General features: G+C 38.9%; 2 protein-coding genes across 10 annotated transcripts in view; one reads left to right on the top strand and one right to left on the bottom strand.

Annotated features, from left to right (window-relative positions):
- Positions 1–1199: 1199 nt before the first annotated feature.
- On the bottom strand, positions 1200–18356 carry DCAF16 (DDB1 and CUL4 associated factor 16). Of its 8 annotated transcripts, none has more exons than XR_012091633.1 (3): positions 12725–18356; positions 12011–12376; positions 1200–3144 (listed from the first exon to the last, which is right to left on the bottom strand). XR_012091633.1 is itself a non-coding variant. In XM_038008670.2 (3 exons), exon 3 carries the CDS (start codon positions 11744–11746, stop codon positions 11096–11098), a length of 651 nt encoding a protein of 216 aa, XP_037864598.1. In that variant the 5' UTR covers positions 11747–12376; positions 12725–12843; positions 17320–18355; the 3' UTR covers positions 8649–11095. The 8 variants fall into 8 exon arrangements, 7 of the variants coding, with proteins under 7 accessions (XP_037864598.1, XP_008015980.1, XP_072868597.1 ...); XM_038008670.2 differs by lacking the exon at positions 1200–3144 and having other exon boundaries at positions 8649–12376; positions 12725–12843; positions 17320–18355; XM_008017789.3 differs by lacking the exon at positions 1200–3144 and having other exon boundaries at positions 8649–12376; positions 12725–12843; positions 17325–18355.
- A 160-nt stretch (positions 18357–18516) lies between these two features.
- NCAPG (non-SMC condensin I complex subunit G) overlaps positions 18517–21936 on the top strand; it is a 32757-nt gene continuing 29337 nt past the window's right edge. The window contains exons 1-3 of one of the 2 annotated variants that reach the window (XM_073012498.1): positions 18517–18774; positions 19815–20018; positions 20498–20726. In XM_073012498.1, the coding sequence (XP_072868599.1) occupies positions 18664–18774; positions 19815–20018; positions 20498–20726 (544 nt within the window). In that variant the 5' untranslated portion in view covers positions 18517–18663. The remainder of the gene's footprint in view (positions 18775–19814; positions 20019–20497; positions 20727–21936) is intronic. The other variant, XM_008017793.3, reaches the window with a different exon arrangement.

Here is a 21936-nt window from a genome sequence, read left to right as displayed (position 1 = left end):
GCAGATCAGTTGAGGTCAGGAGTTCGAGACCAGCCTGGCCAAAATGGAGAAACCCTGTCTCTACTAACAACAACAACAAAAAACCTACAAAAATTAGCTGAGTGTGGTGGCACACACCTGTAATCCCAGTTACTTGGGAGGCAGAGGCACAAGAATTGCTTGAGCCTGGGAGGCAGAGGTTGCAGTGAGCTGAGATTGTGCCACTGCACTCCTGCCTAGGCATCAGAGTGAGACTCTGTCTTAAAAAAAAGAAAATAAACAGGCAAGGCATAGAATGGCAGAAAAAATTCATTATATAAATAAACAACTTGTATACAGTGTATATAAAGAAATCCTACAGGCTGAGTCATGCCTGTAATTTCAGCTGGGGGATTTTGGGAGGTTGAGAGGGGAAGATCATCTGAGGTCAGGATTTGGAGACAAGCCTGGGCAGCAGTGTGAGCCCATTTCTAAAAAATAAAAAAACAGAACTACAAATTAATAAGAACAAGATAGTCTATTTTACAAGTGGGCAAAAAACTTGGACAAGTACTTGCAAAGAGGTATCTGAATGTCCCATAAGCATATAAAAAAGGTGTAACACTGATCAAAGAAATGTAAATTAAAGTCACACTGGACACCATTACACCACCACCAGAATGAGTAAAATTAAAAGGACTGACAATCACAAGTGTTTGTAAAGATATGGAGCAACTGGAACTTCCATACATTGTTGGTGAGAGTATAAAATGATACAGTCACGTTAAAAAGTGTTTGGCAGCAGCTGGAAACCATCATGCTTAGCAAACTATCACAAGAACAGAAAACCAAACACCGCATGTTCTCACTCATAGGTGGGAACTGAACAATGAGATCACTTGGACTCGGGAAGGGGAACATCACACACTGGGGCCTATCATGGGGAGGGGGGAGGGGGGAGGGATTGCATTGGGAGTTATACCTGGTGTAAATGACGAGTTGATGGGTGCTGACGAGTTGATGGGTGCAGCACAGCAACATGGCACAAGTATACATATGTAACAAACCTGCACGTTATGCACATGTACCCTAGAACTTAAAGTATAATTAAAAAAAAAAAAAAAGTGTTTGGCAGTTTTATTAAAACTAAATACACAACTACTCTGATATAGCAATTTGATGCTTAGGTATATGCCCAAAGGAATGAATGCACATATCCACAAAAAAACAAAACAAAACAATACATACAGAATGTTTATTATAGGTTTATTCATAATAACAAAAAGTTGGAAATAACGTGAATGTCAACAGGTAAAAGGATAAACAAATAATGATATATTCATGTAATCAAATAGTCTATAACAATAAAAAAATGAACAAGTACATTGATGAAAGAAGACAGCCATAAAACAATATATACAGTATGATTCCATTCACATGAATTCTGAGAACAAGCAAAACTAATAGATCTTTAGAAAAGAGTAGATATTTCTGGGAGCTGTATAGACTAGGAAAGGGCACAAGAGAATATGAAATTTTTAATACTTTGGTCTGAGTGTATATATTTTTATATGATCTTGATATGAATGTATACATATTTTTAAAAATCAAGTACACTTATGATTAGTGCACTCTATTTACTGTATATATGTTATTTCTTACTTAGAAAAAAGGAGATGGGGCCGGGTGCGGTGGCTCACGCCTGTAATCCCAGTACTTTGGGAGGCCGAGGCGGGCGGATCACGAGGTCAGGAGATCAAGACCATCCCGGCGAACACGGTGAAACCCCATCTCTACTAAAAATACAAAAAAATTAGCTGGGCGTGGTGGCGGGCGCCTGTAGTCCCAGCTTCTAGGGAGGCTGAGGCAGGAGAATGGCATGAACCCGGGAGGCCGCGGAGCTTGCAGTGAGCCGAGATCGTGCCACTGCACTCCAGCCTGGGCGACAGAGCGAGACTCCGTCTCAAAAAAAAAAAAAAAGAAAAAAAAAAAGAAAAAAGGAGATGGACAAATTGGCCTGGCATGGTTTACTCAATAGATTTAATGACAGAGAGAAAAACCTATCAGCATACATATCACTTGCAAGTAAATAAAAATTCATTCTGAGATTATGTAATATTAATATAAACAAAGCATAGAAAAAAACCCTGAACCATAACTCATAAGGAAACACCTAAAATATTATATAGGAATATATTATGGACCAGCCACTGTATGTAACTATATCTTGATAGCAAAAATAGCATGGAAGATGAAAAACAATATCGAATTTCAGAATATTATTTTTAAAAAGTAGATACAGGTTGAGTATCCCTTATCTGAAATGTGTGGGAACAGAAGTGTTTTGGATTTAACTTTTTCAGATTTTGGAATATTTACGTATACATAATGAGATATCTTTGGGATGGGAAGTCTAAACATGAAATTCATTCATGTTTCATATATACATAGCTTGAAGGTAATTTCATACAATAGTTTTAATAAACTATGTATTGTGTGCCTTTGTTTTGACGACCTGTCACATGAGGTCAGGTGTGAAATTCTCCACTTGTGATGTCATGTTGGCACTCAAAAAGTTTTGGATTTTAGAGCATTTCAGATTTTGAATTTTTGGATTAGGAATGCTCAACCTGTAATTCTTCATGCTTTTGATTCTACAGAGGCTAAAATTTAAACAAAAAGCTTGCTGAAATTACTGCTATAGACCAGGCATTATTTCTGTAAATAAATACAAAATTGAGATTTGCCTAAGCAAATCAAATACAAAAACAAATTGAAAAACTTTATTTTCTAGAAATATCTTCTGCGGTGCACATCTTAGTGAAGGTCAGCATCTACAGAAAACTGGAGTATTATGCCATAAGGACCAATCTAATTATAGCTGACAAGACTCCAATTTGACTATACTTTTAATGTCAAATTTTAAAAATCTGGTTACTAAATAACATACTTTCTAAGAAATAAAATTTCAAATTTCTTGCTCATTTATACACTTTCCATTGTACTCAAATACTTTGTTCGCAGTTTTCCTAGAGACCGACTTCCCAGAACCTCCATCCTACTTACTTGACACAGTAGTTATCCTGGGACTTTCCTCATTTTCCTTTGTGACATCTTTTAGTTTCAGGATCCCAGTCTTCTCAGATTACTCCCTCATTTCGGTGAAGCATATCCTCCAGTGGCTTCCTAAGAAAGGGTAGATGGTGAGATAAAATTCTGAGATCATGCACATCTTAAGGTATCTTTATTTTAGCCCCACTCTTGACTGGATTATTTGAGTACATTCTAGGTTGAAAATCATTTCTTTTTAAATTTAAAGACCTTGCTTTCATAATCTTCCAGCATCCAGTGTTGCTACCAAGAAGTCTAAATGCCATTTTGAAAATGTACCCTTTTTTATGTAATTTCCCCCGCTACCTTTTTTGGGAAGCTTTTAGGTCCTTCCATAATTCTAGCATTCTGAAATATCCTAACAATGTGCTTTGGTATTTTTTAATTCATTTCACAGGGCACTTAGTGGACCCTTTTAATTTAGGAGACTAAGTCTTACATTTTCGGCAAATGTTCTTTAATTTTTTCTCTCTTCACCTTGTTTCTCTGTTCTCTCATTTTGGAACTCTTATTTATTAGATGTTGCAAATTATTCAGGTTTAAAGTTTCTTTTTTGTTCTTGCCTAGTTTTCATTTCTTTGTTCTACTTTTCAAAATTTCTTCAAGTTATTTTCTAATACATCTACTGAATGCTTAATTTTGGTGTCCTGTTTTTCCAATAGCTTTTGTTTTTGGATTGTTCATTTTTAAAAATAGCATCCTGATCCTATTTAATGGAAGCAGTATATTTGTTTCTGAGAATATCACAGCTTCTTTATGTTCATCTTTCATGTTGAAAGTTTCCTCAAATATCTAGTGATCCTTGGCTATCTGTGTATAGTGATTTCAAGTGACGGAAAGCTGTATAAGAATGAACAGGGCTTGGGGACTCTCAGTTTCACTGTAACAAATAATCGAGTGTCAAGCTGTTTTTTTTACTGCTAGTCTTTTTGGGTTGGGTGAGCAGGGCTGGGTATAAACTCCATTGCCAGATTCTGTAGCCAGGTGGAGAAATTGGACTGGAGGCTCCTAATGTTCAGAATACTCACATTCTGTCAATCATTTTGTCTTCCATATAGCACATCACTATCACTACCATCCTCCCCCTGTCCTCAGTTCTATTTGGTTTAATTTCTCCAGACAATAAGGCTTCAGTCATTTGCTAGAGAGACAGCTGCCTGCCTACAAAGGGAGAGCAAAGATAAATTTTCAAAAAATCCCCTGGTTTCAACTTTATTACTCCCACCTTCCAGGGTACCTTGTGCCTTTAAATCCTTGAGTCTTTTGGGGGTTCTGGAAGGCAAAGATAGGTGTTCCAAATTTGTGAACCTTTTCTGTGATGAAAAATGGTTGTCATAACTCTGCTACCTATGATATACTTGCCCTTCATGGTAAAGAAGAGTGAGAAAGTAACTGCTTGAAACACACAGAGATGGCTGGGCCTGGTGGCTCATGCCTGTAATCCCAGCACTTTGCGAGGCTGAGGCGGGCGGATCATGAGGTCAGGAGATCGAGACCATCCTGGCCAACACGGTAAAACCATCTCTACTAAAATACAAAAAATTAGCCGGGCATGGTGGTGCACACCTGTAGTCCCAGCTACTCGGGAGGCCGAGGCAGGGAAATTGCTTGAACACAGGAGGTGGAGATTGCAGTGAGCTGAGATCGCACCACTGCACTCCAGCCTGGTGACAGAGTGAGTCTCCATTTCACAACCACCACCAACCACAAACCCAAACTACCTGCTGTTGAGACAGCATTTAAAAAATTTGTGTCTGCAAATATTGTAATGGTTATGTGGTTATTTTAGCTAAATACCACATGTCTCCTATAAAAAGTCTCCTATCTGCAATTGGGCCTCCTCTTCTGACACTCAACAACAGTTCTAAGAAATAAATATATAAGAAATACAACTTGGGTCAACTATGTGTGAGCCTTCCTCACCCCCAGTCCCTTATTATTAAATATTATTTTAGAGATGGGCACTTGCTCTGGTGCCCATGTTTCTGTGCAGTGGCATGATCATAACCCACTGCAACCTCAAACTCCTCAGCTCAAGCAATCCTCCCAATTTAGCTTCCTGAGTAGCTGGGACTACGGGTGTGCACGAGCACTGCTCCTGGCTACTAGTCAATTACTTAGACATAAGAAAACAATACATACTGGAAAGAGTCAAGACAGTTCCTGGGAACAACTATATAGACTGAAACCCAAGCTTAATCCATGCCACTATCGTCCTTATAGGGTTGCAGATAAAATGCAGGAAACTAAATTCAAATTTCAGGTAAATAACATAACTTTTTTTCTGGTATATGTGCCATATTTCATTATTTATCTGAAATTCAATTGTATTTGGGTGTCCTGTATTTCTGTTTGCTAAATCTGGCAACCCAACCCATTTCAAGAAACATGTCCCAAGTAGGATGTGACCAACATAGAAAAACTGCATTCAAAGAAGGAAACTGGGGTCTGGACCTTTCAAGGCATGGGAGTCTACTTAAGTACCAAATAGGTAGACAGGGACCAACATCATATAACACGCTTTGCAGTAAGTCTATAAGGAATGCATTGGCTGTGGCCAACATTAATGTCAGCCTTCAATTGATTCAGAGATTAGAATTCTTCCGGTAGTGGCTGCACCCTTCTTTCACCAGAGCTCTGCCACTCTATCAGGACATTCTGGTTACTCAAGGTGCAACCATAAAGCCCATCTAGGGTCTTTTTTGATGGAAGATGGCCATACCCTTGGGCTGTTCCACTTGTTTGGGTATCTCTCAAAGGAAGTTGCACCTACTGGTCCATTGCTTAATTTATTGTAAACCAAAACCATCAGCTGTTACACTGGAGTGTCAGGTCCCACAGCTGATACCACAGATGGAAGGGTGATATTAGGCACAGGCGAGCAGTTAACCCAAACTTAACAATTTCCCCCCAAATAAAACTACAGTACCAGCTCCTTGTTAACTGCAACACTCATTTTAGGAGCTTCATCTGGTTTGTTGCTAATTTGATAAACTAGCTTGGTTGCTGTGTATACTAGGAAGTTAGTTTTAATTTTGTTAGGCTAACCAGTATCCTGAGTCCCTTCTGAAAGATTATTGTTGTATACAGCCTAACTCCCCTAATGATCCCAGGAATTTTCATATCATGTGTCATGTCAGAATCATGTTTTCCCAAATAAACTGCCCAAATTCCAGTCAAATTCCTGTTTTATGATTCAACTTGAAACTGCTGTTAACATTTTTAACTGCCTCCATAGTTTAGAAGCAATAACCCTATAGCTGTCTTCCTGTTACACTGTTATACTCCATTTTTTTTTTTTTAACCAGGTACCAGTGTAACACCAACACTCTGGGAGGCTGAGGTGGGAGGATCGCTTGAGCTCAGGAGTTCCTGACCAGCCTGAGTGAAACTGCGTCTACAAAGAAATACAAAAATTGGCCTGTGTGGTGGTGTGCACCTGTAGTCCACAGCTACCAATGAAGTTAAGGTGGATCGCTTGAGCCTGGGAGGTCGAGGCTGTGGTGAGCCAAGATCACGCCCCTGCACTCCAGCTTAGGCAAGAGTGAAACCCTGTGTCAAAAAAATAAAAAATGAAAACCAGGCATTCATTTTCCACATCTCATTGAGAAGAGCTGGTCATAGCTCTCACAGAAAATGGGAAGCCAGCCAGTGTCAGGTCACTGTGGTATATCCTCATCCTTTCCATTGCTTGGTCTCAGTTGCAAACTTTTACAATAAGTCTCACTGCTGCTGCTAATTGAAAGGAAGAGCTTGGCAAACTGCATGATTAGCAGACTCAAATATGTAGTCATTAACTCAACTTTATTTAAAATTATTTGAGACACAGCGTAGAGATTTTTCTTTTAGCAGTAACTCCCTCAGTTCAATAGATATCACTGGTGGACAGGTATGTTACCAGCTTGCAGTTATCTCATGAAGTCTGCGAAGCTATCCAGATTTCTTAGGCTGTTCTATATATCCTAGCTACCTGAGCAAAACACTTTTGGCCCTGATCTTTGTGCCACTGCCTTGTGATTAGCAGATATAATTTAAATCTGTGTACAAAGTATCTATATATTTTCTCCATTTCCTTGGTTGAGTATCTTTGTGGGGGTTTAATTGAAGTGTGTCCTCCACATGAATCTTCATTACATGTGGATGGCTGCACCACTCAATTCTTTTACGATTCTCCACTATAAGTTATTTTCAATATGTGAAGGGCCAACATATGGATTAGGGTTTAGGTTTATTTAGTATGACCCTAGATAGCAGAAATGGCTTGGGGTAATATATAGGTTCATATATTTTAAAACTAATTTCCTATGTGTAGTAATCTTATTTAGTTTTGCATTCCCAGTGTCTGTACTAGAGTAGGCACTTCTCCATAGCAATATTGGATGAATGGCTAAATTTCTAACAAGAGATATTTAAAACTAACAGTCTGCTCCAAAAGACATGTTCTCTAACACTGGAGCCAAAAGTAGAAAGCCAGATGCAAGCCAACTTACGCGTAAGAAAATAACCCAGGTGACTTCTAAAGTCTTTAAATGCTTTAGCTATTTACACTAATATCAAAACATTTTCATCAGACTTTTTAAAAATTTTTATATGGACAGGTGTGACAGAAGGCCCAGCAGGAAGGGCTTCTATCCCCCAGAGGAGACATAACATATGCCCTCCTGCCATGCATGTATGGATTTTTTCCTTTGCTTAGGAAGCAGATGGGATTAAAAGACCTGATTATGGTCTTTGAGGCTCAAGGTATCTGGACTGTTTTACTAAAAATGTTGCCTATGGCTAGGCGCGGTGGCTCACACCTGTAATCCCAGCACTTTGGGAGGCTGAGGCAGGTAGATCACCTGAAGTTAGGAGTTAGAGACCAGCTTGACCAATTGAGAAACCCTGTCTTTACCAAAAATACAAAATTAGCCGGGTGTGGTGACACATGCCTATAATCCCAGCTACTTGGGAAGCTGAGAAGAATTGCTTGAACCCGGGAGGTGGAGGTTATGGTGAGCCAAGATTGCGCCATTGCACTCCAGCCTGGGCAGCAAGAGCAAAACTGTCTCAAAAAAAAAAAAAAGAAAAAAAAAAAGAAAAAAAAAAAGTTGCCTATCTGCACCGAGAAAGTAAAAGACAGTTAACATCCACTGGTTTAGAAATAGTTTCCTTACTCCTTTGATAAATATTTCTATAGAGAGAGGATAAATTCAACTTTTTATCCTAATTATGGTGACTGCATTTAACCAGAAGCCAACATAGTGAGTGCAAAGGTAGTAAATTCATTTCCAAACCCAGTGTTTATGCCACACAAAAAGTTAACTTAAGGCTTATTTAGGTACCTGTTATTTTGTGCAACCTGGAATTACTTAAAATATATAAACAAATAAGCTCACTTTGAATCTTGACTGAGTATCAGACATTTTCTTCTTCAAGTGCATTTCTTCTCTAGAGACGTCAAGTCATCTCCTGTCAGACATACTATATAGATTCAGGTACTGTGTCTATTAACTCTATTCAGTACTTAGTGAATGTTGAATATGTCTTAAGCAAAGTAGGATCTATTTCATTTGTTGAGGACAAATGACCATACGCTGTTCAACATGTACAAAGCTATTGGTTTATTCAGCTGCCAAGCTGGGGAAAGGCTTCCTTTCGAAGTGAAGAGCAAAAATGCATTCATGAGCAAGGCACTTTTATACACACACCAAGAGAGAAAAAAGAACATATTATGAACACATAAACATCAACATATTTTAATATTCAGACCTCTTGCCTACCTCCTCCCACCTCCCCTTAAACAAAACAAAACAAAACAAAAAAAAAAGGAGAGAGTTTCCTGTAACATTTTTGAAACCAGTTTCACAGAATATCTACATAGGAACAATTTCTGATACATTCGGTTACACTAACAATATGATATGGTTTCAGGTCAATACTTTCCACTAACAAATACTTTTATTTACAATTTCCTCTTTTTTCCCTTTAGACAACTAAGGCTCAGCAGAAATATTCATTAGGTTATAAGCATTCTTCTCTCTTCTTAAAATTGCTATATATTTACACAATTTATGATTCCTAACTGCCTTTTTTTTTTTTTTGAGACGGTGTCTTGCTGTTGCCCAGGCTAGAGTGCAGTGGCGCGATCTCGGCTCACTGCAACCTCCACCTCCCAGGTTCAAGCAATTCTCCTGCCTCAGCCTCCCAAGTAGCTATTGATTACAGGTGCATGCCACTACGCCCGGCTAATTTTTGTATTTTTAGTAGAGATGGGTTTTCACCATGTTGGCCAGGCTGGTCACGAACTCCTGATCTCAAGTGACCCACCTGCCTCAGCCTCCCAAAGTGTTGGGATTACAGGCGTGAGCCACTGTGCCTGGCCTGCTTCAATTTTTTGATGCCACCTTGTAAGCAGCACTTAATTATGGAGAATAGGAAAAAGCAAAACTGAAATAAGAGGATATATATATATACACACATACACATACACTTTTCACAATCTCTTTTCTGATTCCCTGTCAACCAGGACCACACACAGATTTCATTTTATTTGTAGAGTGTATGAAAAGATTTAATAGTCTCATGCATTTTATTTCACGTATACTGATTTCTATGTTCTGACTCATTTAAATAAAAAAAAAACAAGCCTTATTTACAAGGGCATATACTCTTCCTTGTTTGGCCAAAAGAAAATCTATAGCTAAATCTACTTAGAAAAACAATGCTGCTGAAACTCTTAACTTCAGATTGTATTAGGCTGAGATTTTCTAATGAGAAGGTTCTTTAAAATTAGAAGGGTTCCTGACGTTTGCAATGGATGTGGAAAGTACTTGAACTTTTACTCCAGGAAATGCTATACAGATTAAAATTTTAATCCATTAGCAGTTAATACTGAAAGCAGAAATGCTCTCTTAATCATTTTCCATTAATCTTTTGAAAGGTATTTTATTTACTCTTGACAAAAGTCTGAGTACCAAGATTCAGGAAACATATTCTCTACAGAACAGGTGTTTGTTTAATCCCAAGGGATGATCTTATAGGCTGATTTAGCCAGAGACAGCCTGGTGGCAGACTCTGATATAGAACGTGCATGATGTAATTGTAAGTACCATAATAAGTTTGTAGTAGTACAGGCTAAGCTTAAAATTGTACTCCTCCCTGCCGCTCCCACCCCACTGCCAAAAAAAGAAAAAATAAAAGGAACCCTAAAGAGTGTTCTATGTAGGCACATCTATATAAAAGCTGGGAAAGAAATCCCCATCCCTGCCATTTTCCTTTGTGTAGTTACTCAATTTAATTCAACTACCTCTATAGAAATGCATGTTAGAGAAGGGTATGTTCAGAAAGGTATTACTGTGGGTAGCTAACTTCTAGCTTTCAATAATGGCTGTTCTGAAGTCTGGATAACAAAAGGGGTGGTAGTCTACTTTTCTTCATTAATAATCAGATATCTCATTAAAGCCATTCAGAAAGGCAGAATAAATTGGGATGGGTAGGGTGAGAAGTGAGTGTGAAGAATATTCAACTAGCTTTTGTAATATGGTCCCCTTAACTAATTCTCCATTGGTATTTTTTGTTGTTGTTGTTGTTTTTTTGATACTGAGTCTTGCTCCGTCACCCAGGTTGGAGTGCAATGGCATAATCTTGACTCACTGCAACCTCTGCCTCCCTGGTTCAAGTGATTCTCCTGTTTCAGCCTCACGAGTAGCTGGGATTACAGGCATGCACTGCTGCGCCCAGCTGATTTTTTTTTTTCTATTTTTAGTAGATGGGATTTCACTGTGTTGGCAAGGCTGGTCTCAAACTTCCGACCTCAGGAGATCCACCCACCTCAGCCTCCTAAAGTGTTGGGATTACAGGCGTGAGCCACCACGCCTGGCCTTGATATTATTTTATCCACAGGGTTTGTCAAAGGGTATCCTCTTTGGCTTGCCAGGGCATAAGATAGTTTGACTGAGAAGACATTAGTGGGCTGTGTAATGACTAACTTTGTACCCCTTTCTCAATTCGGAACATCAGAGATATCACAGCAAATGGTAGATCTTTACAGTGACGCAGTTAGGAGTTTGTTAACTGCCTTTTGGAAGTCAGTGTAAGAATAAGTAGTGTTGATGGGTTCAGTACGAGTTGTTTCCTTAACTGTTTTAGTCAGCCAGCCACAGCAACACCCAGAAACACAAGAATTAGGGATCTGTTTTAGGTATTCAGGTATGGGAGTGGCTCTACTCAATGTTCGGCTTAGCTGTTTGGTGGCAAATTGCAGTGCTCCATTTAGAGTGGCATGATCTCTAGAGAGCCGGCTGGGACTTGTAAGAGGCTTTTGAAAAGGTGGGACTCCACAAGAGGCCAGAGGGGGCCATTCAGGAATTGGTTCCAGTTTGGGGACACAGTGGGAACAATGGGAGAGTCTTAGACCTATCTCTCGAAGTATATGGACTGGTGTGCTTGGATCCAAGAGTTTAGCATGATACAACCAGGAATTAGGATTTAAAGGTTTCCAAGTTGTGGAATATTTTAAAAGGCACTTAACCTGCCAGGCAAGACTCTCAAGAGGCGATAAGTTGGGTACCATGGAGTCCTCTTCTTCAGAGGAATCCCACTCTTCCCCAGAACTCTCATTTAGGTAGCTAATGTTTTCTTCTTCCTCACTTTCTGAATCTGACAAGTGGTCAGGAGAGGGATTTCTAGGACCCATCTGAATAAAACACAGTAAGGAACCAGAAAAAGGTAACAATCTAAAGCCAGCAGAACACTTACTAACACTGGCAAATAGAAATAAGAGATGAAAAATCCTTTCGCCAAGATTAATTTGTCTTTCAGTCCATTATGCACATAAAGTATGCTTGCGGCCCACACCACTGTGCTGTTCTTCAAGATTATGTTGTATATTCTTCACTTACAAAGAAGACATCTTAGTTTTCAGGACCAGTTCAGTGTGTAAAAGTATTTAGTCACTTACCAGTGGCACAGGTCAGAGTATCTCCTTCAAATCCTGGCTACCCAAGAATACGAGGGGTCCTCATCTAGGCAAGCTGATTTACTTAGCATAGTCCCAATTGGTAGTGGTACTGTGAAGAGACACTTTTTGTGCTGTTTTGCTGGCAGTGATATTATATCTACTTGACAACGAAAAGCAGCTCAGTAGTTGTCTTGGTTGTCCGCTGGCATAGCAACTTTTGTGCAGTGGAATGATGGGATGAGCTGTCAAGAACATCTGGTGTAAGAGGATCCGATGCTTTCCACAGGTGACGTAAATGCCCTTGGAAACTGGTGATTTAGCTGTTGGACTATCTGGAAAGGTAGCCTTAACCTGTGAATGAGAAGACTAGAGACATGACATTAAAGCCTGAAAGCACTGGATAACATTATTGCCTACCTAACCTCAGGATATCTAAAATCAGAACAAACGCTGCACAAGAAGTCTTACAGACTCTTCCCTCTCTATCTCATAGGCTTAGGCCAATTTACTTGTTGGTAATAGCTCTTACAATCACAATATTGGGGAGGAAAGTCTGGGGCCATTTTAATTCTTTGTTGGTACAAAACTGGGCCAGTTTGTATGCAGTTTTAGCCCAGAAAATTACTTTTGCAAAAGCTGATCCCTTATGTCCCAAACTCCAAATAGAGAGCTCTAAAAGGTATTTATTTATTTTTATTTTATTTTTTTTTTTACCTTCAGAGGTGCTTGTTGGAATTAGTTTTAGGGGGCCTGTCCTGGTGGTAGAGCTGCTAGATGTTAGGACTCTTGCTGGGACCTCAGAAGTTGTGATCCTATGACCAATTCTATATAAGCTGTTCCACAAAAAAGACAAAAGCATGAAAACTGACCAGTTCCTTTTATAAAGATAACAAAAATAAATTCCAAACTTAGAGATGAACCAAACAAGAAAAGTATAGGCTCGCTTCACTTGCAAAATCCTAAATATCACTTAACAGAATCCAACAGTACATTAAAAAGAATATTATCAAATACAGCCTATCCCAGGAAAGTAAGAATAGCTCAAATTATAAAAAATGTACAAATTACCAGAACTAAAAGAAAAAAAGAGATCATTATATTGAATGTGGATAACCTTTGTTAGTTCCTGACCAACATGTATTTATGCTTTAAAAGACAAAACAAAACATTTTTACTAAACTGGAAGGAGAATGTAACTTTCTGAACTTGGTAAAGGTTATCTACCAAAATCTTTAAGCAAACATTATCCTGAATAAGATGAGATACATTTCCTTTAAAAGTGAAGTCAGGGGCAGGGCACAGTGGCTCATGCTTGTAATCCTAGCATTTTGGGAGGCCAAGGGTGGAGGACCACTTGAGGTCAGGAGTTCAAGACCAGCCTGGGCAACATAGCAAGACCCTGTCTCTACAAAAAAATTTAGCCAGGTATGGTGGTGTGTGCCTTTAGTTCTAGCTACTTGGGAGGCTGAGGCAGGAGGATTGCTTGAGCCCAGGAGTTGGAGGCTGCGTGGTGAGCTATCATCTCACTGCTGTACTCCAGTCTGGGTGACAGAATGAGACTCTTCTCAACAACAACAACAACAACAAAGTGAAATTAGCTAAAGATGACCATGTTGACTGAGACTGATACTGTCTGACACAGGACGGAAAGTCCTAATCAATGTTTTTCTTTTTGGAAAAAGATACGTTAAGAATTGGAAGAGATAAAACTATTAGTTTACAGATGATTATCATCTAATTAAAAAAAAACAAACTATTAGAGTTCAACAAGTTTCCTGATCTGAGATTAACCTATGAATATCCATTAATTTAATTACTTATATAACACTTATTATTTGCCATGTACTACTCTAGTAACTGCACAAATGTTAACTATTTTAAAATTCTTCTAACAACCGTAAAAGGTGGTACTTTTATTGTCCCCATCTTACCTGTGGATTAAGTTACGTGACCAAAGTCATTCATCTAGTAAGTCACAGGGCCAGTGTTTCAACTCAGGCACTGTTAACTTTTATACTAGCAATACTAACTAGACCATAAAGACATTTCACAGAAGGAAAAACAAACAAAAACCTAATCCTATAAATAACCTAGGAACTAATCATTAATATATAAGATCTAATAAACAATATAGAAGATAATTTAAAATACAGACATTCCATGCTCTTGGATGGAACAAATATCATAAAGATATCAACTTTCTCCCTATTTATTTATACAATTCCAATCAAAATTTTAAGGAACTCTATATAAAGGTTATATAGAAAGAATAAAATTCCACATATAGCCAAATGAACTGTTTAAACAGAAGAGTAAGGGAGTTCCTATTCTTCAAGGTATGTACTATGACTAACGTCACAGAAATTAAAATAGGGTAGCATTAGTGTAAGAACAGACAATAGTCCAAAAGAGCAGAAAAGAGCTTAGAAACAGAGCTATATATAATTTGGGAATGTAATATAAAATAAGGTTGGTACATAAACTAAGGGTGAATGGATATGTTTAGTATATAATATTGGTACAACTGGCTCACTATATTAAAAAAAGTAAAACTATTGGAACAAGAATTAACAAAAAATTAAGAACAAGGTTAAGAAAAAAAAAGAAAAGCAAAACCATGTAATACCTATACATATAATGACATGTATAAGGGAGGATTCATGATGGATTAAAGATCTAAATGGGGATGGTAAAACCATACAGTTAGTTAAATATAATACAGAATATCTTTGTGAAATGAGGCCAGGGAAAGACTTCTTAAACAAAAAAGCATAAAGCACTAGACCAAAAAATGAATTTAATCACATCACAATTAATCATTTCTGGACTGAACTAAAGATACCAAGGACAAAGTTAAATCAATTTTTAAGAAAGATAGCAACTTCAATAAAGAAATGAGCAAAGGACAAAGACATCCAAATTATAGAAGAGAAAATCCCAAAGCATGAACAGTATGATCACATTATGCTATCAGTTTGGTAGAATAAGAAAGCTGGATAATGCCAAGTGTCAGTGAATTATTTTTTGGAACTGGCACTGCTGGTGGGATTGCAGAGTGGAGTAACTGTTCCTAACAGGCTGGCAGCATTACTTAGGCAAACTATTTGCACATCTCATGATCTAGCAATCCTACTTTTGGGCATAGATAGCAAAGAAATTCCCATAAGAACATGTATGAAGATATACCCTGAAGCTACATCTGTGATGACAGGAATTAGAAGCATTCCAGGTTCCTATCCCTAGAGAAGCGGACTGGTAAAATGTGGTAGAAACACATTCCAAGTATATATAGCAACATGGGTGGCCTTTAAAGGCATAGCTTTACGAGAAAAGAAACAGTATCAATGTGTCGTTTATGCTACTCTGTACGGGCCATTTCCAAAATTAAAGTCAGTGGACATTTTCATTATCGAATACACTGAGTTGTGCTAATAAGGTCATATGGTATGGCTTCAGGTCAGCAATTTTCCTCTAATGAGTATTTCTCTGGCTTTCACACACTCCTAGCACAGTGTCTGGCATATATGAGTGGCTCAGTAAATGTATCTGAAACAATCAGAGAATGGCAAAGGCTTGCAGTAAGTAACTACCACAAGCAAGTTCTATTTTACTCCAGGGAGAGAACAGTTCCCAAGTTATAGCTTGGTGATTTGGTAATGTTAGACAAAGACAAATGAGATAATTTTTTAAGGCAGGATCAACATATATGATGCTACTACAGCAATATAAAGGAAACTGCTTATACCTTTAAGAAGAAACAATGTAATACTTCGTAGTTTATAATACTATAATACTGTGCTAGGAGTGTGTGAAAGCCAGAGAAATACTCATTAGAGGAAAATTGCTGACCTGAAGCCATACCATATGACCTTATTAGCACAACTCAGTCTTTATTAACTGAGACACGAGAAGCTGTTGGCTTTTAATTGCGCTGTCCTCTAATATTTTTGCTATTTTCACTTCAACCAGATTGCACCTGTGAGATTACTAATTGGCTATACTTCAGTTATTATGTTACTCAGAAAATTTTTAAAAAGGCTCTTACTTTCCCATAATTGTTTTTGTTCTGTTTCACAGTACAGAAGTCAGGAAACATGTAAGCTTTAAGGCAGTATACTATGTTGTTTAAATTTAATCTAGCATCTTTAAAAAAATATTTTCAGATTATAATATCAAAAAATACTGAACCCCTCCCCCCATGGCTTTAACCATTGGAAAAAAAAAAACAACAAAAACAAACCTAACCAAAATATAGTTAGGCTGACCTCTGGTGGCCAGATGTCTCATTCTTCTGTAACTGACAAAATGGTGTGATGTCTCTGTTGGTGAGACAGCCAAGTTGAATACAATAAAGAAATACTAGCTGGCTCACGCCTGTAATTCCAACACTTTGGGAGGCAAAGGCGGGTGGATCACCTGAGGTCAGGAGTTCGAGACCAGCCTGGCCAACATGGAGAAACCCATCTCTATTAAAAATACAAAAAAGTAGCCAGGCGTGGTGGTGAACGCCTGTAACCCAGCTACTTGGGAGACTGAGGCAGGAGAATTACTTGAACCTGGGGAGGCAGAGGTTGCAGTGAGCCAAGATTGCGCCATTGCACTCCAGCCTGGGCGACAGAGCAAGACTCTGTCTCAAAATAAAAATAAATATTAGAAACGTCACAAAGCAAAATTATGGGCAACACAAATGTTACCACATTCTTATCTTAACTAGCAGTTGAATATCTACAAAGTTTGAGGAATTAAGCAGGAGAATGGATAAGGTATGGCATATTAATATAATGGAGTACTATAGCAACCTGTCTGTGTCGCAGTTTCCTCATCTTAAAAGAAGATCAAAGTTATCCTACAGGGTTTGTGAGCAATAAACGAAGTGCTTAGAATTATAAAGGTCAATCACGTGCAAGTTACTATTATTAATATATCAATATGAACCACAGCAATATTGATTGAAAAAAGCCAGAGGCACATATAATTATTCATTTAATGGTTAAAACATGCAAAATAGTACAATATCCTCATTCAGGGATTTATTTAGTCATTAACATAAAAAAAGTGTCATTAATATATAAAAATCTGCAAGGTAAAAGTTAACAGTAAATTCAGAAAATCCATTACTTCTTCGGAGTGAAGGTAATTCAAAAGGAGAAAGATGTACAGGTGGCTTTAGTAATGTTCTATTTCTTCAGCTGGCAGTAGGTTACTGAGGTGTAGGAGAGGGAAAAACGGCTTCCCTCCATCCTCCTAGGTTCTTTGGCTGGGTTACAAATTAACTTGACATAGACATTAACAAGAAAAAAAACCCGTACTTAACCACACATGCAGAGGAGTCCCACCATGGTCAGATGATTGAAGATTATACAGCATCCTACGCTACTCAAGAAATGGTGGTTTGCGGCTTTCTGGGGGATGGTTGGCCACAAAGTTGTGGAAAGGTGAGGGGAGGAAATAAACGGTGAATACAAGTTGTCTTGGTATGCAGATAAAATCTCCCAGGTAACAAAAATTATCGCAGAGCTGCCCTCTTCGTGATACAGATGCTTTACTGATGTATATTTCCTCTGTAGATGTAAATTTCTTTTACAACAGGACAGATTTTCAGAGTGACTCCTGTGTCTGCATTTTATCAGAATACCAGCTCAAAATATACCCTAGAAGTATATTGTAGGGTGGCATATTCTGTTCTCCTACAGTCTTATTTTTGGATGGTGCATCCTGAGATCCAACAGAAATTCTGCCTGATATAATTTCATTTAAAATTTAAAAACCTAGTTTCTACTCTTCTTTATTTTAACCACTACCCGAAAGACCTTTCCATTCTCTTGAGTTCTCCCTTAATACACTGTCCTTATGCCCGCTTGTAAACAGGGCCTCGACAGCTGCATATCTAGAAAAGGCAATAGCTAAGTTAGCCCGCACCCCCTTCGCAGCGATCCCCAGGCCGCCTGCACGCCCTGCGGAACCTCGCAGTCGGCTTCACCAGGGCAGGGACTAAGGCCGTCAAAAGACCGCATCCGTCTCCACTAACCTTGGGTCGCCCCGCTCAGCGGACCCAGCAGCGTCTCCCTTCTCAGAGGCGGCCTGGCCTCCGGAACACGCTACGAACTTTCCTTTGTCGCCGTCTCTCGAAACGGAGCCCTCGTGTGGGGATCCCCCGCCCTTTGGCCACAAGGGAGGTTGTTATCTTCGGCAGATCTCCCGTTTTCACCCTTGGAGGATCGCCTCTTCTTTCTCGCCTCACGCTCAACCGCACTACCCAGCTAGGCCTAACACTAGCAACCCTTCCCCTCCCGCGGCTAGGCCACTCCACTCCGCTCCCGCGCCGACACTACTTCCGGCCGAGTCAAGGTCCCTCCCCCTTAAAAACGCCACTTCCCTCTGTGAAAACTGTTGGACAAGGTTGAACCTAGACGCATGCGTCCAGAGCGCAGGGTGTGAGATGGGTGGACCCATCGCTTCCCGCTCTCTCCTCCCAGAGTGCTTGCGGCAGTCTCGCGGGATTTTCCCCTCTCGCGACAATTATTTGAACGTTCGGGCGGTAAAGACTCTTGGGGCTGTCAGAGAAGACTGCGGAGAGCTCTGCCTCTGGGTTGGCGGGCGGGCAGGCTGTAGCCAAGCACGGGCAGGACTCGTCCCGGCAGGGTTCCAGAGCCATGGGAGCGGAAAAGAGGCTGCTGTCGATTAAGGAGGCCTTTCGGCTGGCGCAGCATCCGCACCAGAACCAGGCGAAGCTGGTGGTGGCGCTGAGCCGCACCTACCGCACGGTAAGCGCGCCCGGCCCTGGCCGCCGCCCCTCGCCCGCCCCGGCCCACCCTCCCTCAGGGGCCCTCCGTGGCCCTCGGGCTCGGCGCACCGTGACTCTAGCCTTGTTCACCTTCGCGACTCACTTCATAGGGACCACCTGAGGTTCGGAGAAGTCAGGGATTTACCCGAGGTCGCCTGCACCCGGGCCAGAAAGACTCGGAAGTCTGGGCGTCGTTCACACGGGCCCCGCCTTGGCTTTTCTGAGCCGACACCCCCAGCCTCTGGGCGGCGTGGACCGTTATTCCTTAATCTGATTGTGAACGTGGAGACAAGCATTTACGACCACCGAGGCTATCAGACATCAAATATTGAACCGCAGAGTGGATCCTGAATGCGGGGGTTCGGTGGTCGTTGCCCCTGGGGTCATCGTTCCCCGCCGACCGTCAAATGATTCTACCCTCGTCCCACGGTTACATTGAATCCAATCACCAAATACCAAATTAATCGTTAGGGCCTGGCCATTCTTATTTATGTACATTACTATTTGTTTGTTTTGAGTGGAACCTTGAGAAGACTAGAACAGTTAATTTGGGGAAGATGAATTATCTTGAGGTCCAAGAAAAATTGTAAGTAAACATCGCAGGGCTTTGAGGATATGAGATAGGATGTGCAAGTTATCTCATAAAGAAGCTGCTGGTGATAGGAAGACCTGAATATGAGAAATATAAAAGGCAGTATTGATTTGGGGTTGTTGATGAAGAAGCGTATTTGTAATGTACTGGTACTAAAGGCTTATTAAGAATTCAAAGATATTGAAAAAAACAATCAAAGAAATCTTTTTACTGTCAAAAGTCAAGCTCGTGTACTGCCATTATAGCCTGGAGAGAAATTCATGCAAGTTGATTGCCCTTTTGCTGGTTTGGATAATTAAGAGTTTACTAAATAAAGATTTTAATTTGTCTGCATTATTATGGCTAGTGCTTTCAGAAGTCTTAGGGTGATGTTGGGAATAAAGGATTTCTGTCGGTGCAGTTTATGAAGGGTTTCTTTTGTCTTTCAGATGGATGATAAAACAGTTTTTCATGAGGAGTTCATTCATTACCTTAAATATGTTATGGTGGTCTATAAACGTGAACCAGCTGTGGAGAGGGTAATAGAATTTGCAGCAAAGTTTGTTACCTCATTTCACCAATCGGATATGGAAGAAGATGAGGAAGAGGAAGATGGTGGCCTTTTAAATTATTTGTTTACTTTTCTCTTAAAGGTAGTATGAAAATGATAGCTTTGGGGAGGGATTTTAGAAAATTTTGCCACTTAGAGTCGTGGGAGTTTGTATGTTTTTGACAATGAAATATCTAGTGATTGAAAAAATCTGAATGAGTCTACCTTTTATGGGAAATATTAGAATTATCATTATGATTAAAAAGTGGACTTCAACTCCAACATTAAATTTTTAATGACCTCTTTAAACCAGTTCTATGTTTATTTTAAATGAGTTCTGTATTTTAGAAGCTGCTACACAGAGGACTATGTAACTTAGCAAAGACTTCTTTCAGACTGTTTATTTTGAGACTGTATAAAATATATATTTGCTATACATATGGACCAAGGTAGCATTATAAGTTCTCTTCAGGAAATGAATTGTTGTTGTAACTTCTTGCATTCCGAATATATAGAGTTCAGATAATATTATTTGGGAGTGGTATGTGACTATGAATAAGTTTTGATTTGTTTCTGTTTTAGTCTCATGAAGCAAACAGCAATGCAGTGAGATTTAGAGTGTGCCAGCTCATAAACAAGCTTTTGGGAAGTATGCCAGAAAATGCTCAGATTGATGATGATGTGTTTGATAAAATTAATAAAGCCATGCTTATTAGATTGAAAGATAAGATTCCAAATGTGAGAATACAGGCAGTTCTGGCGCTTTCACGACTTCAGGATCCCAAGGATGATGAATGCCCAGTGGTTAATGGTGTGTGTAGTTTCCTAAATCTTTTTCAGATTTGTTGATTTTGTTAAATTCTCAGTATTTGAAACTTTTTATTATGGTCTATACATATGAAGAGTATCGGTAATTAATATATGATTCAGATAAAAAAAAAAACACCTAAGTAGCAACCACCCAGCTTAAAAAAAATAATCGGTACTTGCATCCTATCCCAGCTGCATCCCTGTCCCTCAGAAGTAACTATTATCCTCAGTTTTGGGTTAATTAGTCTCTTGCTTAAATTAAAAAAAAAATTTTTACATAAATCACATATGTCTATCTTAATGTTTTCCTATCATTTTGTGTAAATCATGCTGTATGTATATATTTAGCAGCCAGTTATATTTCTATATAATACCTGTTACTGTGTTTTGCCCATTTTTTCATTGGGTTTTTAATTTAAAATACTATTTAAAAAAATTCATTTGTGTTCTTTATATATTTTGAAAAGAAATCCTTGGGTCATATGAATTGTATATCTCTTTCTGCTTTAGGTGGCTCATTGGGGTATCATTGTTTCACTCCCTTTGGGGTATCTTTTTTTTTGAACAGAAATTCTTATGTCAAAAATATAAATCTCTGCCATTATGATTTGTATTTTTTAAATCTCTTTTTAAAGGAGTTTTTCTTACCTCTGGGGTCATAAAGATAGTTGTATTTCATTTTTCTTATATATGCCTAGGTATGTTTTAGGCACTCTTCTGTCCTCTTTGTCCCTGTTACCAGTTTTATAATCACTGGTATATTTATCACTATAGTAGTTGGTATTTTTTTTGGTGTTAAAATATACCCATAATAATATTGTGTAAAACATAGATATTTGTTTTTTTTTTTTTTTGAAAAGGGAGCTGCTTTATTTTTTTTTTTAATTTTTTTTTTTTTTTATTATTATACTTTAAGTTCTAGGGTACATGTGCATAACGTGCAGGTTTGTTACGTATGTATACTTGTGCCATGTTGGTGTGCTGCACCCATCAACTAAACATAGATATTTGATAGTCAACATGTACTTAATAATTGAGTGGGAAAGATGTGAGAAGTACAGATAAATATATTTAAATATAAGAAATGAGTTTGTTTCAATGAATAAAACCAAAAAATATTTCCTTTTAGGTCTCATTAAAAAACCAAAATAATGAGCCCTTATAAAGCCCTATCAGTTTAAAATAAACTGCTATATTAAGCTTTCTCTTAA

Source organism: Chlorocebus sabaeus, chromosome 27 (assembly GCF_047675955.1).
Source record: "Chlorocebus sabaeus isolate Y175 chromosome 27, mChlSab1.0.hap1, whole genome shotgun sequence".
NCBI classification, from domain to species: Eukaryota; Metazoa; Chordata; class Mammalia; order Primates; family Cercopithecidae; genus Chlorocebus; species Chlorocebus sabaeus.
Note: the sequence above shows the minus strand (reverse complement) of the source record. Positions and strands in the feature narration are given on the sequence as shown.